The following is a 24,904-nucleotide window of genomic DNA, read 5'->3' on the forward strand; positions in this document are numbered from 1 at the left end:
GAATATTACTCAGCCATAAAAAAGGGAGGGACTTCTGACACCTGCTACAACAGGGATGAACCCTGAGGACGTGATTATGAGTAAAACAAGCCAGTCACTAAAAGGCAAACACTGAATCCAGTGAGATGCGGGACCTGGAATGTCAAGGTCATAGAGACCGGGAAGAGAAGGGTGGTTGCCAGGGGCTATGGGAGGGAGGGGGAGTTAATGTTGAATAGGTTCAGAGGCTCGCTTTGGGAAGGTGAGATAGTTCTGGAGATGGATGGAAGGGATGGCTTCACAACAATGGGAATGTTCTTAATGCCCCTGAGCTGTGCACCTCAAACCTGCTAAAATGGCCCTGGCTGGTGTTGCTCAGTGGTTAGAGCATCAGCCCTGCCCCCAAAGGGTCTCGGGTTCAATTCCCAGTCAAGGGCATGTACCTGGGTTGCAGGTTCACTCCCCCACCCTGGTTGAGGCTCCTGCAGGAGGCAACCAACCCATGTGTCTCTCTCCCATCGATGTTTCTCTCTCTCTCTCCCCTTCCCTCCCTCCCTTCCACTCTCTCTGAAAAGCAATAGATAAAATACCCTCAGGTGTGGATTAACAAAAGCAAACAAACAAACCAAAAAAACTGGCTAAAATGGTAAACTTTATGTTCCATCTATCTGACCAGAATAAAAAGCCAAGAGCGAAGGGAGTGATGGTTGAAGAGTAGAAAACAGATTCACAGATTCAGGCCACAGCTCCCAGGTGGTTGTCTGCAGCCCGGAGAGCGGAAAGGCATCGCCCAAGGTCACTCAGAGCCAGCGTGCAGCTGTCAGGACCCCAGGTGGACAGAGCGAGGGACCTGGGCTTCAGGGCCGCCAACCCTCAGGGAGGAAGTTGCAGGGCACCCACTTGCCACACGGTGCCTGATGGCCAGTGACCCTCTAGGTGGCTGACCTTTGTTTCCATTGCAGATCGCGTCCTTGCTCAAGGACAACGAGCGAATCCAGTCCACCCAGACCGTCACCCCCAACGACGAGGACAGTGACATCAAGAAAATCAAGAAGGTCTGTCCCACACCCTGGGCTGCGCCACCACCCCAGCCCTCTGCAGAGAGCCCCCTGTCCCCAGGGCCACCCCCCTCACCTAAGCTCCAGAGACACAGCCCCCTAAATAGCAGCACCTTGTTGAGACATCTCTTCGGGTCGTCCCTGGGAGGAGGGTGGCTCAGCCTATTTTACAGATAAGAAAACAGAGACTCTGAGAAAGAAAGGACAGGAACCCAGGCCATGGGACTCTAAGCAGAGAGCTCTCCTCACAACACCATGCAGCCTGGACCAGGTCCCCCGGGCCACCTCCCTGAGGTCACTCCCCCGCATGCCCCACTCACTGTCAGCCAACACTTCCACCCAACTGTCCCCTCTAGTCCCCAGCACACCTCGGCATGGGAATCTGGCCTTTCTGAGACCCCACTGGTTTTGCCCTGTTAGAGTCCAGAGGGACAGACATCTGAGAAGGTACCGGGGGGTCCATCCACCCAGCGACCAGGACCCTGGGCCACCGCATGGGGGTTCGGAGGGAAAGCTCACGACTCACTTGCAGCTTTCCAGGCCTGTTGCAGGGAGCCTGACTCACCCTAAGAAACACAAGTGAAACCAGAGAGCCCGCCTGCTTAGCGGGCAGGGGGACCCATGGGCCAGGCGCGGCCTCTGGCATGTTGGGGTTCTGAGCCCACAAGCTGTCTTCCTCTTTCCTTTCATCTGTGGCCAGCGCTTTACAAACTAAACTTATTACAGTACTTTCTGTATGCCAGACACTATTCCAGGAGCTTTATAGCCCACAAATTCACTCCTAACGGCCAACCCTCTGAGGTTTTATTATCTGCATCTCACACGTGGGGAACTGAGCCACAGACAGGTGTTTGAGGAGTGACATTTAAACCCTGGCCCCAAGCTCCAGAGCCCACATCCCTGGTCCCTGGCACATACCATGTCCTGAAAAGGCAGGTCCCGCAGCCCCAGGGTCCACCTCCCACATACCGACAGGTGAGGATGTGTGACCCCATCAGTCCCCACCCAGCTGGCTTTGCACCCTATAGGACCCTGCCAGGCCCTGTAGACAGTGGGATTTGCCCCCCAGGTCTGAGCCAAGCCCCACCAGGCAGGAACTTGGGAAGGGCCTCGATTCACACACAGAGTTGTTCTAAGAGGAACATGCTTCCGATCAAGGTGCCACCTACGTCCCTGCTACTCATGCACCGGGAGGGGTAGCAGGCCATCCTTCTCAGTCGTGGCCCCACTGGGCTTTCCTGGCCCACTTTAGAGAAGCCATTCTGGTTGGAAATTTTTGTTAAGCACCATCTGAAACCCACCTCCTTCCCTCTATTGTCACCTCCTGGAGCCTCAAAGCAAGCGGCTCCCTCACAAGAGCACCTTCCTGTCCTCGGAGCCCTGGCAGGGCCCAGGCCTGGCCTCCCCTCTCCAGGGTGAACCCCCCGCTGGCAGGTCTGACCAGCACGGTGCTACCTCTGGTTCCCCAGCCCCCACCCAGGCACTGCCCAGCACCCTTGCTCCGGGTGCCCTGGGTAGCAGGGACGTAGGTGGCATCTTGATCCGAAGCATGTGCCTCTTAGAACAATTCTGTGTGTGAATCGAGGCCCTTCCCAAGTTCCTGCCAAAACGAGGCGCCCAAATCGGAGACAAGTGTCATTTCCAGGAGGAGGCAGGAGGGGAGGTTCCGGGCAAGCGCCAGTTCTCAGAGGCACTCGATGAGGCCGAGGCATGAGAGTAACTAATTTGCCATCTTCGGTTCAATTTGATAATCTCCCTCTCCCCAGATGAGCTGTAACTGAACTTCTGGGCTCTCCGGCCAGTGATTGGACGGGAAGAGGTGTGAGCTGTGCCCAGCACAGCAGCCTGGCACCCGCTGTCCTCCCCCACCTCCCATTACGGGGCTGGGGCCACACTGTCCTCCTTCGGGGAATGCTTCTGAAGGAGCCAGGGGGGCTCGTTAACATGCAGGGGGCTGGGGGCTGCATTTCTGACCAGCTGAGCCTGCCAGTCTGGGCACCGGCCCAGCAGCATCTCAGCAGCCCTGTCCGGGGACCTTGCGCTCTGGTCTCTGCACACCCGGCCTGGGGGGCTGACGGCGCCCCGGTCCCCGCCCTTGGGAGCCCCCCCCCCACCACGCTGAGGATCCCTCCACCCCGTGCGCACCCAGGTGCAGAGCTTCCTGCGGGGCTGGCTGTGTCGCCGCAAGTGGAAGACCATCATCCAGGACTACATCCGCTCGCCCCACGCCGACAGCATGCGCAAGAGGAACCAGGTCGTGTTCAGCATGCTGGAGGCGGAGGCCGAGTATGTGCAGCAGCTGCACATCCTGGTCAACAACTTCCTGCGCCCCCTGCGCATGGCCGCCAGCTCCAAGAAGCCCCCCATCACTCACGACGACGTCAGCAGCATCTTCCTCAACAGGTGAGCACCCCCCGGGCGCCCCACCTCGGGGCCTGCACCGGCTGCACTGAGCCCAGCTTGGGCCCTCGCCCCCATCTAGTTTCCACCAAGTGCAGGCGAGGAAACTGAGGCCCCGGGAGGAAGGAAGGTGCCGAGGTCACGCGGCTGAGGTCACGCCGGCCCCCCAACAACGTGAGGCCCACACAGTGTATGTCTGAGTGCTGGTTCTGAGCAGGGCCATGTCATCCCCCCCAGGACATTTGTCAATGTTTGGGGACATTTCTGGTTGTGAGGACTCGGCTGGGCTGGGGGGGGAGGTTGCTGTTGGCATCTGGCGGGTAGAGGCCAGGGATGCTGCTAAACATTCCACAGTGCCCGGGGACAGGCCCCCCACAAAGGACTGTTCCACCCAAGACATCAGTGGTGCTTAGGGTTGTGCACCAAGCTACAAAAAGGCAACTAGGTCCCACTCTCCTGCTCGGATCCAGTCGCCATGACCCGGAGGCCAGGTTGGAATTGAGACGCCTCAGGCCCCTCTGAATGCTGCTCTGAACCCCACTATCCACACAGCTCATAAAGCGGTTACTTTTCCCGAATCGTGACCTGGGCGTGAACACGGGGCTGAGCTGCCCGCTGCAGAGCGGGGCAGGGGTCGTTCAGCCCAGAGGATGAGCTTACAGATGGGGACTAGCCCCCTTTCCCAACAGCCAGGCCAGGCGACACACGGACACATGCTGGGGACCACTCCCGCTTCCCAGCGCCACGAAAGGCATCCCGCCCGGGTGACAGATGGTGGGTGTCTGATTGATTGGCAGTGGCTGCTGGGAGCCCTGGACGGAGAAGAATGAAGCCTGGCAGGGAACACAGCAGCGTCACCTGGTCACCTGCCTGGGCTGGGAGCCAGGAGGGTGGGCGCTTCAACCCAGAGGGCGCTGAGCAGAGGGTGGGGCGGGAGAGGAGAGGTTGGGCGCTGCCCTGCGTGCCCGGGACTGGCCTCGGGGAGGGTCAGGGCTCAGGGAGGGAACCAGGAAGATAAGCGCATCCCAGTGTGTCCCGTGGACGTCACTGCCCCTCCTGGAATGCTGGGCCCACCCGACCCTCCTTCCGATGTCCATCTCCTGCTCTCTCTCCACCTCTTCCCTCGGGTGTCATGTCCCTGGTTGTTCGCTCCAGGGCCCCGCTGTAGCAGCACCCACCACACCCGGATGATGATTTCATTCGTGTCTGGGTCCCCATTAGAATATAATCACATGCTGTGGACAGAGACAGGGACACCCACGAAGGACAGTTGTACCCATGTGCACTGCACTCCCACTCCCAGGGACCTGCCAACTTCTGTGAGGGCCCGACAGTCAGCATGTTAGGCCTCGTGAGCCACACGGTCTCCGTCAAAACTAAGCAGTCAGCCTGGCCGGTGTGGCTCAGCGGTTAGAGTGTCGACCCAAAATGCCAAGGTTGCGGGTTTGATCCCTGGTCAGGGCACATACAAGAATCAACTAATGATGCCTAACTAAGTGGAACAACAAATCAATGTTTCTTTCTATTTAAATAAATTATTTAAGTATTTAAATAAATTTTAAAAAATAAAACAAGCAATCAGATAATCCATAAACTAATCGGCATGGCTGTCCCCACTCTGTTTACGGACACTAAAATGTGAATTTCACATAATTTTCACATATCAGGAAACATCCCTTTGATTTTTCCCCCCCAACCACTTAAAAATGTAAAAATTCTTCCAAGCTTATAGGCTGTACAAAGACAGGCAGCAGGCCAGCCTCCTGGACGGACAGATTCCATGTCATAAAGATGTGATTCCCACCCAAAACCTGGTATATGTTTCATACAATTCCAATCCAGGGCCGCCTCACAGAATGATGTCAGAGTTCAACTGAAGGAATAAATACTAACTATATAAGAATGATTGATAAGAAGACAAGAGAAACATTCCCTGCTTGTAATTAAAATGTAAAGCTTTATAAGTATATTAACAGTAATGAAATAGACCAATAGAGCATAGAAGTAAAATGGTCCAGAAACAGGCTTAGGGATGTACGAGAATTCAGTAATATAAAAGGCAGCCTAGCCCGGCCGGTGTGGCTCAATGGTTGAGAATCAACCCGTGAACCAGGAGGTCACAGGTTCGATTCCTGGTCAGGGCTCAGGCCCGGGTTGTGGGCTCGATCCCCAGCAGGGGGCGCACAGGAGGCAGCAGGTCAGTGACTCTCACCATTGATGTTTCTCTCTCTCCCTCTCCCTTCCTCTCTCTAAAAATAAATAAACACTTTTTTTTTTAAAATATATCTTTATTGATTTCAGAGAGAGGAAGGGAGAGGGAGAGACAGAGATAGAAACATCAGTGATGAGAGAGTCATTGATCGAGCCCACAACCAGGGCATGTGCCCTGACCGGGAATCGAACCCCGATCGCCTGGATCCTAGGTCGACGCTCAACCGCTGAGCCAGGCCCAGCCGGGCAATAAAAACTTTTTAAAAAACACTGCTTTTAAAAAAATAAAATAAATAAAAAATAAAAGGCAGCTTAGCAAAAGCGGAGAGATAGCTGGTATATTTGACAAATGGAACTGGGCAGTTGGCTACCCAGTCTGGGGAACTGTCACGTTTATACCCTAATCACATCTTACACCAAAGCAAACTCTAGTTAAGTATTTACGTGTAAGATGAAACTATAAGACACCGGTGAGCGGGAGCCACGCCGCGGAGTGGGAGCCTCAGTGCCCCGAGCATGAAGCAGAAAAAAAATGGGAAAACTGCCCCAAACACCAGACACGCAATCAATGGGCAGACAGCTGAGCAAGAATGGCTATGAGTGTGTGTGTATAGGCCAGATAATGTGCTTAATCTAGAACACTATTTAAAATTAGAGAAAAAAATAGTAAGTGGACATGACTGGCCAATTACAAAAAAAAGCAGAAATTCATGGGGTTTATTAGACAGGTAACAACAGTAATTTCTGGATAGTATGATGACAGGTGAGATCCTCAGTGTCTATCTGAAAAGGGGGAGGCTTCATGGACTCTATTTCTTATAGTTCTAGCTTATTATGTCCCTAAGCTGCTATCCTGCTCTGAGTGAGCTCCTGGTTCCTCCAGGATCCCTCGGGGTGCCTCCCCTCCCGGGCAGGGGACCCCAATGCTCTGCTGTCACCTCTAGAAACTCCTAGTCCATTCTCAACAGGGGTCTCAAGCATTCGTTCTGCTCTGGATCCTGCAAATTACACCGTCTGTTCCACTGAAGTGGTTTTCACAGCAGGTCTCACCTGAGACAGGGGTTTGCTGCTGGAGTCCCCCTGGGAGCCCCCGAGCTGTGTGCACCCAGGGGAGGAGGTCCCTGCCCTCCTCACCCTCCCTTTCTCTTGCAGCGAGACCATCATGTTCCTGCACCAGATCTTCTACCAGGGCCTGAAGGCCCGAATCTCCAGCTGGCCCACTCTGGTCCTTGGTGAGTCTCAGCCCCCTTGCCCCAGCCTCCACCCATGGAGTCCCTCTCTGGGGCCATCCTTCCAGGCTGGAGGCACATCGGTCCTTCCAGAGTGACACAAAGTGGCCCTTTAGAAACCCACAGAGAAGCCCTCAGAGGGAGCCCAGGAGGAAAGGCACGTTGGCAGAAAGCTCTGTCTCTAGGAGGAAGCGATATATTTTTAGTTCCTTATCTGCTTTTTTCCCTTTAAAAATAATATCTACGGACCCATTTGAGAAAACTTGAGAAACCAAAAAAAGTAGAAAACGTTTTAAAAATATCAACCGTAGTTCTGCCTCCCAAAGATACCACAGTAAACACTTGGGTGTTTTCTTCCAATTTTTCTCTGTGCGTGCGTAGATCTCAAGGCTCTTTCTTTCCCCATTTTGCATAATTGAGGACATGCTGAATATAGAATCTGAATGTCGCTGCCGGCTTTTGAAACTGCCCGTTTTAGCGTGTGTTTTCTTGTGCCCGTTGACCGCGGTGCGATGCTCTGGTGCCCTCAAGCCCGGGGCTTGTCGGTGGAGGTTGGCATGGGGCCAGCCCACCCAGTCAAGAGGGCAGGGCTGGTTTGAGTGCCTGGGGCTGTGGGGACAGGGACACATGGCCGAGGGGACGGGTAAGGGACAGAGACTCGGCAGGCTGTGTCTCAGGGTAGGAAGACCTGGAACGGGGGTGTCAGGACACCCAGTTCCAGGCCACCTCCTGACCTGCCTGTGACCTTAGATAGGTTGCTGTCGCAGGTGGGACACTGGCAGGGAGGCCTGTTGGAGAGCCTTTGGCATCACACCGTGGGGGTCGGGCAGAGGGGAGTGTGGCATTGATGCAGGTACTGCCAGGCCCTTGGCTGGCCCCATGGAAGCTGGGGGGCTGGGATGGCCCTTCAAGGATTCCCTAAGTGAGGGACTGGGTTGGCCTTTACGCCCCAACCTGGACCCTCCCTTGGGTGGGACGTGACTCATGCGAGGCAGCCTCCTTCAGCCGAGAGCAGGCCGGGGAGGACCCAGCTGGGAGCCCTCAGCCACCCCGGCAGCTGGAGACGGCGAGCCTGGGGGCTGAAGGGGGTTGGGGGCACCCACTACACCTCCTCTCGCTGACCCCCAGGGCACGTGTCAGACTAGACAGGGCCCCAGCTCTCAACATCGGAGATTCTGGTGCAGTGCCAATGTCTGGGGCCACCGACCTGGCCAGAGACCCCGCCAAAAAGGCAGGGGCCTCCCCGGGGCGGGGGCGGGGGTGTCCGCTGACCCCGCCGACCCCCCCCCCCTTCCAGCCGACCTGTTCGACATCCTGCTGCCAATGCTCAACATCTACCAGGAGTTCGTGCGCAATCACCAGTACAGCCTGCAGATCCTGGCCCACTGCAAGCAGAACCGCGACTTCGACAAGCTGCTCAAGCATTACGAGGCCAAGCCGGACTGCGAGGAGAGGACGCTAGAGACCTTCCTCACCTACCCCATGTTCCAGGTGGGCTGAGCCAGTCCCGACCACCCCTGAGGCTGCCAGAGCCAGGCCTCTGAAAGGGCCCTGGCCCTACCCTGCCCGCTCAGGGCGGCCTGGAGAACGGGGTGAGGCCCGTCCTGCCCCCCGGAGCAGGCGTCGTGGGGAGGCAAGGGGACAGCTCCCTCGGGTGCCCTGTCCCTCCTGGTCCCCAGTGCACCCCAGGCCCTGCCTCCTGCAGGTGTCCTCGGAGCTGAGAGAACCCTTCCCAATGCTGCTCTGTCTTTGTCCCTCTGTCCTTCCCGTCCCCTGTCCCCTGCCCCTCCTCGCCGCAGATCCCCAGGTACATCCTGACGCTGCACGAGCTCCTGGCCCACACTCCTCACGAGCACGTGGAGCGAAACAGCCTGGACTATGCCAAGTCCAAGCTAGAGGAACTGTCCAGGTGAGCCGGCTCAGGGCCCCACCCCGGGCACAGTCCCGGGCTGAGGATGCCCCCCAGAGTGTGCTGAGCCCCCATGGTAACATGCATGCTCAGGGTAGGATTCCAGGGGGGCATGGAAGCAGAGTCCCCGGGAGCAGTGCTCCGGTTTGCAGCTCGAGCCCACATGGGCACAGCTGGGGTGCTGCCCTAGTGCAATTGGGGTCCAAGGCAGGGCCCACCTCCCAGGACACCCTATTCTCCATCATCAGTGTGTCAAAGCCTGTGGCTATAGGTGCCCCCCAAGGGGGTTCTGGGAGACGGGCCTGCATGTGCCCAAGGCTCCAGCCAGCACAGGTGGGCAACTCAAGGCCCCCCGCCAGCCTCCTCTCAGTCCCTGAAGCCTGGGGGAGCCTCCCTCTGCAAGGGGAGGCCAGGGAGGAGGTGCTGCCCCCCACAGGCCCTGATCCCCTGTCCCCCAGGGTCCTAGTGTGCAGCCCACTCTTCGGTTGTTCCCCCACCCATCACCGGCCCCTGGCCCCGAACCCAGCACAGCGGAGGGCTTCCTGTCACCATGACAACAGCCCCTTCATGCTCCTCTCAGATAACCAGTGCTGGATGCCATGCTCAGAATACTACCCCCGGAGGCTGGCTCTCCCCTGCCTCTGGCCTTTGCCCTGTTTTTCCTGAACCCCCATCTCCTGGGCTCAGTGGTTGCCCAGCCTTATCCCCCAGGAACCCCAGGCCCTGGAAACCGTGCTGCCTTCCCAGAGTCCCCAGCTGCAGGTATGGCCGTCCCCCGGCCCCCAACATGAACCCAGCCAGGGGCTGCACGTATCTTGGGCAGCCGCAGGGACACAGGTCTGACAGCAGAACTGCTGCTGCTGTGCAATCCCCCCTCCCTCGCTTTCCACCAGACAGAGCCTTCCTCGCCCAACCCCACCCTGATCAAGAGAAATGGGGCCAATGGCCTTGGGTCACCTCCAGAAATGAACCCCATCCCAGGAACTCACACACTCCCCTGAAAGGCGCCTCCCTCACCCGCATCTTTCCAAGGGCTGAGGCCGAGCTTCTGTAAGAGCACTGCCGGGAGGGAGGGAGGGAGGGAGGGAGGGAGGGAGGGAGGGAGGGAGGGAGGGAGGGAGGGAGGGAGAAACCGAGGTGGCTGAGGAAGAGACCCCATCTCAAGGCCCCACTCTGAAAATAGGAACATTAAGCCGTGGCCGGTGGCTCAGTGGTTAGAGCATCGGCCCACGCACTGAAGGGTTCGATTCCCAGTCAAGGGCATGTACCTGCAGGTTCGATCCCCAGCCCCAGTCGGGGCATGTGAGGGAAGCAACCAGTCGATGTGTCTCTCTCACATCAGTGTTTCTCTCTGTCTCTCTTTCTCTCTCCCCCCCCTCCCTTCAACTCTCTCTGAAAATCAATGGAAAAAATCCTCGAGTGAGGATTAATAAAATAAATAGATAAATAACAGCCATATAAAAGAATTCAGGGGAATGAAACCACAAGTACACAAGCCATGAGGCAGAACAGGCAGGGACTTCTTCCGAGCAGGTCCTTGGAACATAAACCACTCCACAGTCAACATTAAGTAAACAGCCATGTAAGAGAATTCGGGGGGGGAACGGCAAGTGCAAAGACCCTGAGCTGGAGTAGGTGGTGTGTTTTTCCATTACCCCCCTCCCCGGGGTAAATTACCTGCTGCCATCCCAGGCTCCTGGAAATCCAGGAGCTCTCAGCAAGGTAGACAAGTCCCTGGTCCATTTTCCCACGCAGGTGCCACCTCGTGGACACGGGTGGTGTAGCAGTCGGGGAAAAACACCCCCAAAAACAGACGAATTGGACAGCGGTCTGTATTCTCAGATTTAGGGGCCAGGTGTGTCCTGCTTCCCTCCCAGATGTGCCAGAACCTACAGAGGTAACTGAGTTCGGTCTCCCCTGAGCCAGCTGCAGGGCCAGGTCCTCCAGAAATAAGCCATTTCAGAGAAAGTATTAAGGAAAGAGCCGCATGAAGAGCATTCAGGGGGAGGGAACAGCACGTGCTAAGGGCCTGAGCAGAAGGAGGTGGTATGTTCCAAGTCGGGCCCCTCGTACCATAGATGACCCGCTACTTTCCTAGGCTCCTGGAAACCCATCAAGGCTCGGAGCCACCTTGACAGCTCTCTTAGGGTCCTCTTCATTTGTTCCCCACCGGCAGTATTTCTAAAAAGCAGGTCACGGGTGCCACCTCTTGGACACGGCTGGTGTTGCAGCCATCGGAACAGGGACATTAGGGACCGTTGTCTGCTCTCAGGGCAAGCTGTGTCCTGATTCTCTCAGATGCGCCAGAATTCACAGAAATAACTGAAGTCAGTGTTCCCTGAGCCAGCTGCATTGCCCCGTCCTCCAAAAATAAGCTGTTCCAGAGCCATTATTAAGAAAACAGCTGTATATAGAGCGTTCGGGGGGCACTAAACAGGAAGCGCAAAGGCCCTGGGGCAGGAACAAAGTTTGTTCCTTCTGTGGACGGATAGGGCTGGTTGGATGAGGGACATATTAGTGAACTAAGGATGTCTCCTGTACTCCCATCTTCCTCCCAGTGCTGCTGTGTCCCACACGTTTCAGACTTTTAAATCCTAGAGACCTGCTTCTTACCTGTTCATCTCTCCATTTCCTTTGCTCTGAAATAAGATCACCTGCCCCCTTGGGCGGTCAGAAAGATAAGATGAGATCATACCTTTCAGTGTCCAGCACGCTCAGTACATTCCAGCCCTAGACCCCTTCGTTGGGAGCCTCCGCTGAGATTCCTGGGTGCCGGGCTTTTTCTTCCCGGATTTGGCTTTTCCTCCATCTCTTGACCATGTCATTTCCCTTCTCCACAGGATAATGCACGATGAAGTCAGCGAGACGGAAAACATCCGGAAAAATCTGGCCATCGAGCGCATGATTATTGAAGGCTGCGAGATCCTGCTGGATACCAGCCAGACTTTTGTGAGACAAGGTAAGGCCTGTGCCCAGGGAGCCCCAGCACTGAGGCGGGGCAGGGGGCGCAGGCGACACTTGGCACCTCCGGCTGGTTCAGCTGCCCCACCTGCCCATGTGACTGCTGGGTCCTCAGGGCTGCTGGAGGAGAGGGACAGCTGCGTGTGGATGGTGGTGTCTGTACGCAGAGATCCAGATGTCACTGGCTTTCCGTTTCCTTCTCCCCAGATGTGCACACAATTCTCTCAGGTGGCCTTGGTTGTCTGCTGTAGGTTCTAGTAAACAAAACAAGTCCCTTCTGGGAGCGAGCAGGGGCAAAGGGTGAGGACAGATGCGGGCTGGCGCTGTGAATGACAGGCAATTTCGGCGTCGGGGGAAGTCAGCGTGGGTCGGCCCCTCTGTCCCCTGCTCATCATGTGTGGCCCCTTGGGGAGGCTGTGACCACAGCAGTTCTTCTGGGAAGATGGTTTCTGTCCCCCTCGGCCTCAGCTCACCTGGGGATAGTGTGGAGAGGCGCAGGCCGCTGGTGAGGGGCCGGCAGAGGCCCCTGTCGAGGAGGGACTGATGCCAACTCAGGCATGTTAGTGCTGCGATGCATTTGAAGGTCACCTCGTTCGGGCCCCGTGTTCTGTGGAACGCTAGGGGCCTGCGTGATGCCATGGAGGCGGCCCCGCTTCGGAGTGGACTCCCGAGTTCCTTCTGTCTGGCCCAGGCCCTCTGACCAGACAGAAGCTCACCAGCACCCGCCGCTGGCCTGTTCGGCTGCTCTGGTCTCCGCTGCCCTCAGCAAGGGGATTGTCTACCTGGAGTTCCTTCCAAGCCCCTATGTGGGGCCCTGTGCCCCAGGCCCACCCTGTGACCTGTGGAGCCCAGAGCCAGCCTTGCCTGTCCCTCGTCTCCCCTGAGCTGCACTGGATCCAAGTGGGAAGTATCCCCAAGAATGACCTCTCCTTGGGTGGACGGTGTCTCCACAGATTCCTGGAATCTGCCCCATTGCCTGGAGACAAGACAGGGGGACCTGGCAGGCCTTTTTCACTTGTTCAGTCACACTGATGCCCGCCTGGTTCATGCCAGGCCACCAAGGGGATCCAGGGACACAGAGAATAAATGCCCACCCCAGAAGTGGACAATGCAACAGAGAGTCATGAGGGGACGAGCCCAGGGCAGGGCTTCCAGCAGGGATGAGTGTTGGCAGGAGGCAGAGGGGTGGCCCAGAGCAGGACCAGGGACAGTCAGTCAGGGAGGGCTCCCTGAGGAGGCAGCCTGGAGTGTAGTCTTGAAGGATAAGTAGGAGTTCACAGGTAGAAGTATTAAGGGCGGGGGCCAGAGTAGGAACAGCAGATGGGTCCCTCATGGCCACCTGCTCTGTGGCAAAGTCTGATTGGTTGGTGATGCTGACCTCGGCTGTGTGTGGCAGCCGGTGCCATTTCTTGTTCATCCCCCTGAGCCATAGCGAGCCCCCCACCTGTTCAGCCTCCTGCCACCCCAAGCATCCCCCTCAGGCGGCATTCTCATCGCAGGGTCTGTGTCGTGAGGGCTCCTTGCCTACCTAGGCCTGGCCCTTGCTGGGAGTCACAGGGTCCCACATGGAGCCTCTCTGATCATCCCCCAAGCCCTGTCCCCGCCACCTGGCCCTGAGGAGGGGCTGGGGGGCGAGACCCAGGTGCAGGTTTGCTACTAGGACTGGGATCACCTTGTTCCCAGTTAGTCCCACATCGACTCCAGAGTTGCTCAGAGGCCAGGGCAGATGGGGTCAGCCAGGGTCTCCTCCTTCCGCAGGCTCCCTCATCCAGGTGCCCATGTCGGAAAAGGGCAAGATCACCAGGGGGCGCCTGGGGTCTCTGTCTCTAAAGAAGGAGGGCGAGCGCCAGTGCTTCCTGTTCTCCAAGCACCTGATCATCTGCACCAGAGGCTCTGGCGGGAAACTGCACCTGACCAAGGTAAGGCCTCGGGAGGAGCCTCGGGCCGTGGGCTGGGCTCACAGCAGGCCCTGCGCTGACCGTGGGCCTGGACGGTGGACAAGGGTGTCAGGGACATGAGCACACACACAAGCCCTGGTTTCACTGCAGTTGGAATGACTGGTTTTCTGCAGAATTTGTGGGAAACGGGAAGGTGAATATCAGGACCTCCGCAGCTGGGTGTGGGGCAGAGGACCCCGGGGACTAAACAAGCCCCTAAACTGTGCATATATGTGTGTGCGCCTATGTGCGTGTGTGCCTGTGTTCCTGTGTGCATGTGTGCCTGTGTTCCTGTGTGCATGTGTGTCTGTGTGCAGGGAGCAGGGTCGTGGTGGCACCTGCCTGAGGCCCACAGCCTCTCATCTCTAATCACAGGGAGCTCAGCCTGAACCTTCCCAGGGCCCTGTCAGCACTCACTCCTCAGCAAGAGCCCTGACCGGGCCAGGTGATGCTTGCAGGTGGCTGGGTGCTCACATACAGGACCGGTCCTCAGGACCTCCCAGCCCTGCAGGAGACCCCACACTCAGCTACCTGGCCCATCCCAAAAGATGGGGGGACTAAGCACCTCCAACCCCTTCCTGCATCCTCACTGACCCCAGGACCTTGGCTCCTGCCATCCACTCAGCTGCACAGCCTCCCCCCTCCCCCCTACCCCCTGCAAACCTCCTGCAGACTCTTCAAGGCCTCTCAAACGGCACCTGCTGTGACACCTACCCCCAAGCAGAGCCGACGTGCCCCCAACACAGCACATCTCTGGTGCACAGCTCTGAGCTCAGAGCCTGGTCCCACTTGTCTCTCACACAAGTGGGGCCCTGGGAAAGCTCCTCGCCTGGGAATGGGGGGGGGGGGCAGCTCTCATAGATGCTGGCAGGTGGGCGCAGACCTGCTCGGTCATTAGGAAGCATCTGATGAGCTATAGCCTCCCCGGCACCGTGTCCACCCTACGGACACCCACCTCCATGGATTTCAAATCCGAGCACATGGTGGCCTGCATGGGGGTCAGAGCACCCTTAATTGCTCCACAGCCCGGACGCCTAGCCCATCACCTCCTTCAGACCAGGTGGTGTCATCAGGGGACACACACGGCTCATGTTCAAGTGTTGACAAATTGGTTGGCCGCATGCGGGGAAATTAATTCACAAACATCTGTTATCTCTGTTTCTGTGGGTCAGGAAATCAGGACCCACGTGACCCGGGCTTCTGGGGAGGTGCCACCCAGGCGCGACAGGGGGCCAAGGGGTCCTCCCCTACTCCAACCACCCGCTCGGCTGCTGGCCAGAGGCCTCAGCTCTTCATTTGTACACCTGTCCTCTTGGCTCCCCCCGACCGCCCCCAGCGCCAGTGACCCAGACGAGAGCCAGCAGGAGGCTGTGTCTCCACAGCTACACCCCTCGCTTCTGCTTTCTAACAAGCAGAAGAGGCAGGTCGCCCAGCCCAGGGCACTCAGAGGAAGGGTGTCTGAGGGCGGCGGGGGGTGTCTCACGACCACCACAGCTGTGCTTACTCTTATTTCTCACTACGTAGCAAGGGACTCCGAGAGGCCTGCACACTCATGGACAGCAGGCATTTTTCCAGATGTTCCTAAAAACTGAAGAACAGTGACTGACCTTGGGCTGACCTTGGGGGGGACACAACCCCCTGATTCCATTTCTTCACCTGTAAAAATCAGAATAACAAAACCTGCGAAGGGTCCGTGAAACTGGCCTGTTCCCCTGTTGTTTACATGAGGGGTCTGGCCTAGAACAGGGGTTTCAGACTTCCCTGGATTTAGGTGCCACCTCGGAGCTGCTGCAGGGAGGGGCATGGAGAGGCCCCTCGGGCCCTGCGGGGGGGGGGGGGCACCCCAGTGACCTCTCCCTTCATTGGGGAAGGCTCTCTGAGACAATCCGTGTGATCCACCCGCTTCATTGGGTTTCTTAAAGGAAAATAAAGCCCCTCAGCTTAAAAAAAACACAAAAGGCCCACTTGGACTATAACACAACTATGCTCACTGTCCAAGCCACCCCCTCCCGACGCCCTGGGCCCGCTCTTTTTCAGAATGGAGTCGTATCCCTCATCGACTGCACCTTGTTGGAGGACCCGGAGAGTACGGAGGAGGAAGGTAGGTGTGGAAGCCACTCGCGCAGGGACGCACACGCTCACCCCGAAAGGCTGGGCCAGGCGTGGTTCTCGGGGGGAGGGAGGGAGTCCCTGGAGTGAGGTGGCCTCTCTCCTGGACCCAGAGAGGCCGGCCTGGGCCTTTAGACGGTGACTCCTAAAGTCCCTCCCGCTGTGCTCTGGGCCACAGTTCTCCCATCCTTGAGGTCCCCCCCTCAGGGATTCCTCATGTTAGGAGAAAAAAATGTCCTGAGAAAAGCCAGTGGCCTGGTGCCCACCGACGCTCCGCCTTCCCCGGCGGGTAAAGCGTTAAAGTGGTTTCGGCTCGGAAAGGGCCCCGGGCTCACTGTGCTAACTCCATCTTTTGCCACTGGAAGCCAAAGGGTCTAGCCAAGACATGGACCACCTGGATTTTAAGATCGGGGTGGAGCCCAAGGACTCCCCGCCCTTCACTGTCATCCTCGTGGCTTCGTCCAGACAGGAGAAGGCGGCATGGACCAGCGACATCAGCCAGGTGAGCGGCGCCACCTCGTCCCAAAAGCCTGGGGCCCCTCCGCGCCCAAGCAGGTTCTAATGGGAAAGGCCCGGTGTCCTCCGGGCACAACCGTCCCATCTCCCGGGCCGCCCTCGAAGTCGGGTCTGGGAACCCCTTATCTCTAGATTGTCTGCTAAGGTGATGCATTTCAGGGTTGAGGCAGAACCAGAGCTGAGGATGGTCTGGGAGGGCTGGGCTGCAAAAGTGGGGTTTGGAGGGTCCCAGCCTTGACCAGGACCGGGGACACCCACCTTCCACTGCGCCAGCCTGTCACACCCCTGTGACTTCCACCCCCACTCCCACCACACACATCCTGAGACCAGAAGATTCTGTGATGTGACCCCACATAGCCGCCACCCACCTTGCCAAGGAGAAACCCTCTCATGGCAGAAATGTGAGGGCTTGGTCAGGGGACAGTGGGAAGGAAGAAAGTCACACGCACACCCAGACACCCCGAGATATACCTTTTCTTTTTCGTTTGCGCGGGTGCGTCCTGTTCAAAGCAAAATTGGCAAATAGCCCAGCGAGGGAGGAGCCCTATCCCCATTTTTCAGGTAGAGAAACTGAGGCTCACGGAGGTCAAGGAAACCCCCACAAGGTCACTGAGCTGGGGCTTGTCTTCCAACCAACGTCTGAGGGGTGCTCTGCTTTGGCCCTGCCCACCTGTGTCGGGGTGGGGGTGGCACATGAACGGCTCGCTTGGCAGAGTCCCCACTGGGCCTGGGTCCCCGGATGGAGATGGGGGCTCTGATATGGGGTCCCCACGCTGATTCCAGTGTGTCGACAACATCCGGTGCAATGGACTCATGATGAACGCCTTTGAGGAAAATTCCAAGGTCACAGTGCCACAGATGATCAAGTAAGTGCCCTTAACCCTGTCGGGGCCGGGCCGCTGAGGGCCACACAGCGTGGCAGGGACGCTGAGCCGGCCACTGGGCCCGACCATGCTGCTTTCATCATTTGGGAATCTGTTGTCTGTTTTGAGTTCATGTCTATTTGTTTTTTGTGGGGTTTATTACTATTATTATTGATTGATTGATTGATTTTTAGAGAGAGGAAGGGAGAGAGAGGGGAAAAAAACATGGATTTGTTGTTCCACTTATTTGTGTGTCGTTGGTTGACTCTGGTATGTGCCCGGACCAGGGATTGAACCCACAGCCTCGACGTTTCGAGATGATGCTCTAACCAACTGAGCCACCTGGCCAGGGCGAGTTAATGTCTATCTGGATGATGGCCTTGGCTTCGTGGATTTTTGTATTAGGCTGTTTAAAATATAAATTAGGAATGAAATGTTATGCACTTTTTTTTTTTTTTTTTTTTGGTAATGACTTTCTTTTCCCATTTATGAAATGACAAAACTTAAGAAACACAAGCTTCCAGGGCCCTTGGGTGCGTTTGAGCAGCTCCAGGGGTGAGGGGGGCGTTTGCTGGCACCGGTCACTTCTCCTCCAGCGTCTGGGCCCCCGACCCCTGACAGGCCCTCCTTCCTGTGCCCCCAGCCCCGGGTGGCTCGTAGGCCTCCACCCACCAGTGGATGTCAGCGGGTTCGCTGTGCTGTGTGGCCATCCACCGTCTAAGTGCAGAATATTCCCACCCCCCAGCAGACACCCCATAGGTGCTACTAGTCGCTTCCAGTCCCCCCCTCTCCCTGGCCCTGGCAGCCGCCAGCCTACCTTCTGTCTAGGGTTTGCCTGTTCTGGGCATTTCGTGTAAGTGGGGTCATAGTGCGTGTGGGCTTTTGCGACTGGCTGCTTCCAGTCGGCACAACGCTGTCAAGCTGGATCCATGTTGTGGCCTGTTCAGTGCTCACTCCTGTCCACAGCTGAGCAAATGTCCAGGCACAGACGGACCTGGTTTTGTTCATCTTTTCACCACTTGATGGACATTTGGGCGCCTTCCACTTTTGGGGGGGATTATAAATCCACGACGAACACTTGTGGTCACGTTTTTATGCGGACAGGCTTCCCCTCTATTTTGTGAACTCGGCAACACATTATTTGTAAGTGGTTCTGTTTTATGCAGTGTTTCTAGGAGTATAATAAGGGCTGGTTTTGGGGTATTTTTGGCACACACACACACAAAAAGATGCTGCAGCCCATTTTTCCTCAGTGTCTTTCTCCCAATTCTCCTTGTTCCGTAACGAGCCAGCCAGTCCCTTTAGCAGCCCATCTGTCTGTCCTGGCTGTCGGCACATCAGGAGACAGTAATGGGTCAGCCTCAGCAAGCCCCCTGGGAGCTCAGGCCTGGCGTGGAGCTCAGACTTCATCAGACCCGTTTCCTTGGTTCCCCCCCCCGCCGGGCCAGGTCGGACGCCTCCTTGTACTGCGACGACGTGGACATCCGCTTCAGCAAGACCATGAACTCCTGCAAAGTGCTGCAGATCCGCTACGCCAGCGTGGAGCGGCTGCTCGAGCGGCTCACCGACCTGCGCTTCCTGAGCATCGACTTCCTCAACACCTTCCTGCACTCCTACCGCGTCTTCACCTCCGCCGTGGTGGTGCTGGACAAGCTCATCACCATCTACAGGAAGCCCATCAGCGCCATCCCCGCCAGGTGGGCGCGGGCCGGGGGAGACTGAGGCCCGGAGAGGCCGGGCCCTGAGCCAGGGCAGGGGGCACCCCCGGAACCAAGCCAGACGGGAGGCTCTGCCTCTGCCCTGGGCTCCTGGGTGGGGGACAGCTGGGAAGGGACACATCGCTCTGTCCCTCCTTGAAGCATGGATCCGCCCCTCTCTGAGGCACAGTATTTCTTTTTTTTTCTTAATAATATGTGTTTTTTTGTTGTTTTTTATATAACTTCATTGATTTCAGAGAGAGGAAAGGAGAGGGAGAGAGAGAGATAGAAACATCAATGATGAGAGAGTCATTGATCGAGCCCACAACCCGGGCATGTGCCCTGACCGGGAATCGAACCCCGATCGCCTGGATCCCAGGTCGACGCTCAACCGCTGAGCCACACAGGCCGGGCGATAATAATATGTTCTTATTGATTTTTAGAGAGGGAGGAAGAGAGAGATAGAAACATCGACGAGAGAGAAACATTGATCGGCTGCCTCCTGTTCACCCCCCGCACTGGGAAGTGAGCCCAAAACCCGGGCACGTGTCCTGGTGGGGAATCGAACCCGCGACCTCTCGGTGCACAAGATGATGCCTAACCCCCTGAGCCACACCGGCGGGCGGGACAGTGTTGCACACACACCTTCCCCATTTAAGGAAGAAAGCAAAAGGAAAGGATGGGTGTGGGGCGACACACAGAGAGAATCTTACCCCCTCTCTGCTGAGCCTGTACCCTGCTCTGAGGAGAGGGATCCCTTCGGCGCAGCCAGGGCTGTTCAGTGTGTGGAGGGCGGATCTGAGCCTTGTGACGTACCCGGGGCTCAGAAAGGCCCAGAGATTGCCCACGGCCTCCAGAAAGAAGCCTGTGGCTAATGGGGTACTTAAAGCCAGGGCTCTGGTCTCCCTGAGGCCACTGGTGGCCACCCTGTCCTAGTCTGGGTGACAGTGTGGACGCTGTGCTTTCTCCACCACCACCACCCCCCCCCAGGCAAGACATGGGGCCAGAGACTGGGCTCTTGGGCTCTCAGGGGGCAGATCTCCTAAATCACACCATCTCCCCAGGTCCAAGGGGAGGCCGCACTTGTCCCTAATGTAGCCCAAGGCGTGAGGAGGGGCCAGGGGACCGGTAGGCTCGGGCATCCCTCCTCGCACCCGCACCTCTGCTCCCGGAGCCCAGGCCCGAACACCGCTGCGTTTCCCACCAGTGCTCACTGTCCACTTGCTCAGGCCTCACGGGGCAGGCAGTCAGCTTCGTAAGGGCCCTGAGAGAGCAGGAGAGACCCCGTGCCCGGGATGGGAACATGCCTGAGGGCCATCAGTTCTTGCCCGGGGACACGGCAGGCACAGGGGACCCCCTCACTGCCTGCCCAGGCCCCGCTGACCCTTCCTTTCCACCCCCCGCCCTCCCTGCAGGTCCCTGGAGCTCCTTTTCGCCAGCGGCCAGAACAACAAGCTCCTGTATGGGGACCCACCCAAGTCCCCACGTGCCACCCGCAAGTTCTCCTCACCACCACCGCTGTCCCTCACCAAGACGTCCTCCCCCAGCCGCCGGCGCAAGCTGTCCCTGAACATCCCCATCATCACGGGCGGCAAGGCCCTGGACCTGGCCGCGCTCGGCTGCAGCTCCAACGGCTACACCAGCATGTACTCGGCCATGTCGCCCTTCAGCAAGGCCGCGCTGGACACCAGCAAGCTCTATGTGTCCTCGGGCAGCTTCGCCAACAAGATCTCGGACGAGGCAGACACAGCCGTCGAGAGGCCGGAAGACCCCTCGGCCCTCAGCAAGCAGAGTGAGTGGCCACTCGGCCGGCGGCCCCCACCCCTGCGGCCCCCATGGGGCAGGAGGGGAGGTGTGGGTGTCCCGGCCACAGAGACCCCCCAGGGCACTGACGACAACTTCCTCCCCAGTCCCTGGGGGTGTCTGCCAGGCTGCAGTCAGCCTCACGCATAGTCCCACCTCCAGGTTCACTGTCTGGCTAAGGGGCCGGGGCAGACGTGGAAACATGGTACGTGCGGTGCTGGGAGGGTCACAGAGGAGAGTGGGGATCCCCCTCCCCCCCGAGAGCCAGAGAAGGCTTTGGGGAGGAGCCGTGAGACCCAGGTTTCCAGGAGGAGGGAAGACGCTGAAGACAAAAGCCGGTGTTGCTCAGTGGTTAAGCGTCGACCCATGAACCTGGAGGTCACAGTTCAATTCCCGAGGATATTTTTTCCCTTGCCTTTCAGAGAGAGTGGAAGAGAGGGAGGGAGGGAGGAGAGAGAGAGAGAGACATGGATCGGTTGCCTCCCCGCACTCGGGGATCAAACCTGCAACCCAGGCACATGCCCTTGAGTGGTAATCAAACCCTTGACCACTTCGGTGCGCTGGTTGACCCTCTAACCGCTGAGCCACACCGTCCAGGACTGGACACTTTTCTAAAGAGAAGACCTGTCTTCTTTCGAGTTCTCAAAAGCATCAAACGCAACTCCATTCACTCTGTAGTTGGGGAAACTGAGGCCCAGAGACGCCGCGTTTCTGATAGAGGCCTCACCATAGGCCAGAGCCGAACTTTTAATACAACTCATCAGCTTTCCCTAAAGTGCATGAACCGTGAGTCCCCGCGACCCGGGCATCACCTGGGGGGCTGTTAGAAACCCAGACCCCGGGCCCCAGCCCAGCCCTCTGCCTCAGGCTTTGCGCCCCGACAGGCTCCCCAGGTATGCCGGGAATGTCGCAGAAGCCCAGGTAGAGCTTTCACAGCGCCCGTCCGCACGTGACAGGGCCGACCAGGCCGGACGAAGCCCTTAAACTTTCTTCCGCCGGTCTATCCCACGCTTACTCTGTTTTGCATCAATGAATTACAGGCCTGAATCCAAAAATCAGTGACCATTTGAGAAACAGAAAATCATCTCCTTTCCTCGCAGGCTCGGACGTCTCCATGAGGGAAGAGTCCGATACCGATCAAAACCAGAGCGACGATGCAGACACCGAGACATCCCCGACCAAATCTCCGACGACACCAAAATCTGTCAAGAGCAAAAATTCCTCAGGTACGAGTCACCGAACCCAAGCTGCAGACAGATGCCCGGAGTGGGCACGAGGTCTGGGCAGGGACGGAGGCGGCCGGTCACATGGAGAGAGGGCGAGTGGCTCTCACACTCTGTGACCGTGGGGCTGAGTCACCAGCTGGGTGGGTCCTGCTCTTCCACCAGCAAAGTCACTCCCGGCCCCAGACAGGACTCAGCCCACCCGGCGCAGGCGGAGCGAAGGCCAGCATTGGGGGCCGCTGCAGGTCCAGAGGTGTCTCCTGAGTGGGCTCCATGTCGTGTGCCTCTGTCACGGGGCCTGGTTATTGCTATTTTTCTTTTTCATTTTCTTTTTTTTTTGTTAATCCTCAAGTTAAGATACTTTTTCCATTGCTTTTCAGAGAGAGTGGAAGGGAGGGAGGGAGGGAGAGAGAAACATCGATGTGAAAGAGACACATTAATTGGTTGCCCCCCACACACGCCCTGACCAAGGGGCGAGGAGTGAACCCACAGCCCAGGTACATGCCCTTGACCAGGAATCGAACCCTCAACCCTTTGATATGCAGGCTGACGCTCTAACCACTGAGGAACACCCGCGAGGGCCCATTTTTCCGTTAATGAAAGAGACTCTGACGGGCTGTGACGATGCCCACCCGAGTCTCAGACTCGCCTCCTGAAGGGTCCTTGAGGACCCGTCTGGGTCTCCTGTTCCCATAAAGCACCTCCCCGCACTCGGGGCTCTGAGGCCCCCGGAGGTGAGGCGCGAGCTCAGGGCCTCCTTCCCCACCCCTGTTCCCACACACGAGGTGCAGCCTGAATCCCAGCTCCCCGGCTCCCAGGCCTTCTGAAGACACCCAGTAAGTGACGGGTCGCCCGGCTGCCGGATGTGGCTGGGGGGCGCACAGGGCGGGTGCAGCACAGCTTCTCGGGTGTGCGAGACAGAGCTCAGCGGGAGCCAAATCTCAGAAATACGCTGAGTCCGACCGGTGTGGCTCAGTGGTCGCACATTCACCCATGACCCAGGAGGTTACGGTTTAATTCCCGGTCAAGGCACATGCCCGGGGGCGTGCAGGAGGCGCCCACCGACGTCTCTCTCTCTCTCTCTCTCTCTCATCGATGTTTCTATTTCTATTCCTCTCCCTTCCTCTCTCTGAAATCAATAAAAACATATTTAATCAAAAAAAAATAAGAAATACGCTGAGCGTGCCCCTCACGGTGTCACTGCAGGGCTCTGTCCTGAGTACCGATCGCTCCCCAGACGCTAAGAGGAACCCGCAGGCTTCTAGAGTCCAGTTCTACCACGGTGACTACTAGAAGCTATTATTAAATAGCACTGACATCCCATGGCAGACACAGAGCTTTTCACACCATATTGCCTCCTTCCACCTTTACTATTGATTATTGATGACGAACAGGGGGCAGGTTACATGTTGATGCCAAATGGATGGGGGAAAGAACCTCCAGCTGTCCTGGAGCGGCTGTGCCCAGCTGGGCCGAAGCGGGGACAGGGTCTGGGACAGCAGAGAGACGGCGGGGGGTTGGAGACCCCCTTCAGAAGCAAGAGGGTGGCGGGACTTGGAGCGTCCCCACAGGAGGAGGCAGAGGGGCACAGCGCTGGGGGCAGGTGGGGCCTGTTCCTGCCCTGGGACCCTGGCACTCCTTCCTCTCCAGAGTTCCCGCTCTTTTCCTACAACAACGGGGTCGTCATGACATCCTGTCGTGAGCTGGACAACAGCCGCAGCGGCCTGTCGGCGGCCTCCGCCTTCGCCATAGCGACCGCGGGTGCCAACGAGGGCACCCCGAACAAGGAGAAGTACCGGAGGATGTCCTTGGCCAGCGCAGGTAGGAGGGGGCCCCGCTCAGGGCCTCCCCGAGATCAGCTTGGCGGCTCAGCCTCGGGCATTGCTGACCCCTGCTCGTGGGCAACCTCGTACCCTTGTACCGTGGAGCCCCGGCCACCGCCCCCTCCCACCTGCGCAAGCTGGTCCTGAAGATGGGGCCCTGGGGGGCTCTGGTCCAGAGAGGCCGCCTGGCTCTCCCAGTGGCCCCCGAGGCACAAAGAGTGAGGTCCAGGTGGGCGGGTACAGACTGTGTCCTCAGGGATGTCACAGCGTCCGGTCGAACTTGGGGAGCAGCCCAGGTCTGGGGTTCGAGTTGACGTGAGTGGGAGCTCTGTCCCCTGTCCTCCTGACCCTCGCTCCCCTCTGCCACCAGGGTTTCCCCCTGACCAGAGGAACGGAGACAAAGAGTTTGTGATCCGCAGGGCGGCCACCAACCGTGTCCTGAACGTGCTGCGCCACTGGGTGTCCAAGCACTCGCAGGTGGGAGGGGCCCCAGGTGGCGGCACAGTCACGGCAGGCGTGGGGGGGGCAGGGGTGCCAGCCGACACCTGAGACCCCCCAGGAGGGGACCAAGGACATTCGAGGGGACAGGGGCTTCTGTCTCTGGAGACAGAGGTGGGTCTGCACATCTGCACCTCCCAGGGCCCTGGCCGAGGCCCCGCGTCCCACCCTAAGGTGTCTGGGCCCCACTGGTGCCCGGCCAGGTGCCCGTATAAAGGAAATGAGGGTGCACATCCCGGGGCGGGACTGGGAATCTGCCGCCTCTTCCTCGGGCTGGGCCAGGGCCCCTTTGGGCAGCTCGAACGGAGTCACCACAGCCACTGCCGCCCCTTCCCGCAGGACTTTGAGGCCAACGAGGAGCTCAAGGGCAAGGTGATTGGCTTCCTGGAGGAGGTGATGCACGACCCAGAGCTGCTGACCCAGGAGCGGAAGGCCGCGGCCAACATCATCCGGTAGGCCGTCGGGGCTGAGCGTGGGGGCCGGGATGGGAGGCGTCACCCCTGGAGCAGCCAGGCTCCAGAGCAGCTGGTCTGTGTGTCCTTCCTCCCTCTCCCTGAGCCCGTCAGCCCTTGGTCTCCTTGGGACAAGAAGGGCGCCTGCTTCCCCATCCGTTTCCACAGCTGCTAACACCTATCTGTCCGGCCGTCCCAGTGGCAGCCACCAGCTGCCCCTTCAATGTCCTTGAATA

At 58.1% G+C, this 24,904-nt stretch overlaps 1 protein-coding gene across 1 annotated transcript in view; it reads left to right on the plus strand.

Moving 5' to 3' along the window:
- The window catches only part of RASGRF1 (Ras protein specific guanine nucleotide releasing factor 1), a 55,547-nt gene that overhangs the window by 16,693 nt on the left and 13,950 nt on the right, over positions 1–24,904 (plus strand). The window contains exons 4-19 of the mRNA XM_081124621.1: positions 942–1,034; positions 3,187–3,440; positions 6,801–6,880; positions 8,175–8,368; positions 8,677–8,786; positions 11,627–11,745; positions 13,506–13,666; positions 15,722–15,785; positions 16,159–16,295; positions 17,093–17,175; positions 18,621–18,869; positions 20,285–20,661; positions 21,773–21,898; positions 23,546–23,716; positions 24,089–24,195; positions 24,556–24,668. Of these exons, the coding sequence (XP_080980747.1) occupies positions 942–1,034; positions 3,187–3,440; positions 6,801–6,880; positions 8,175–8,368; positions 8,677–8,786; positions 11,627–11,745; positions 13,506–13,666; positions 15,722–15,785; positions 16,159–16,295; positions 17,093–17,175; positions 18,621–18,869; positions 20,285–20,661; positions 21,773–21,898; positions 23,546–23,716; positions 24,089–24,195; positions 24,556–24,668 (2,438 nt within the window). The remainder of the gene's footprint in view (positions 1–941; positions 1,035–3,186; positions 3,441–6,800; positions 6,881–8,174; positions 8,369–8,676; positions 8,787–11,626; positions 11,746–13,505; positions 13,667–15,721; positions 15,786–16,158; positions 16,296–17,092; positions 17,176–18,620; positions 18,870–20,284; positions 20,662–21,772; positions 21,899–23,545; positions 23,717–24,088; positions 24,196–24,555; positions 24,669–24,904) is intronic.

Source organism: Miniopterus schreibersii (genome assembly GCF_964146895.1).
Source record: "Miniopterus schreibersii genome assembly, chromosome: 22".
NCBI lineage: Eukaryota > Metazoa > Chordata > Mammalia > Chiroptera > Miniopteridae > Miniopterus > Miniopterus schreibersii.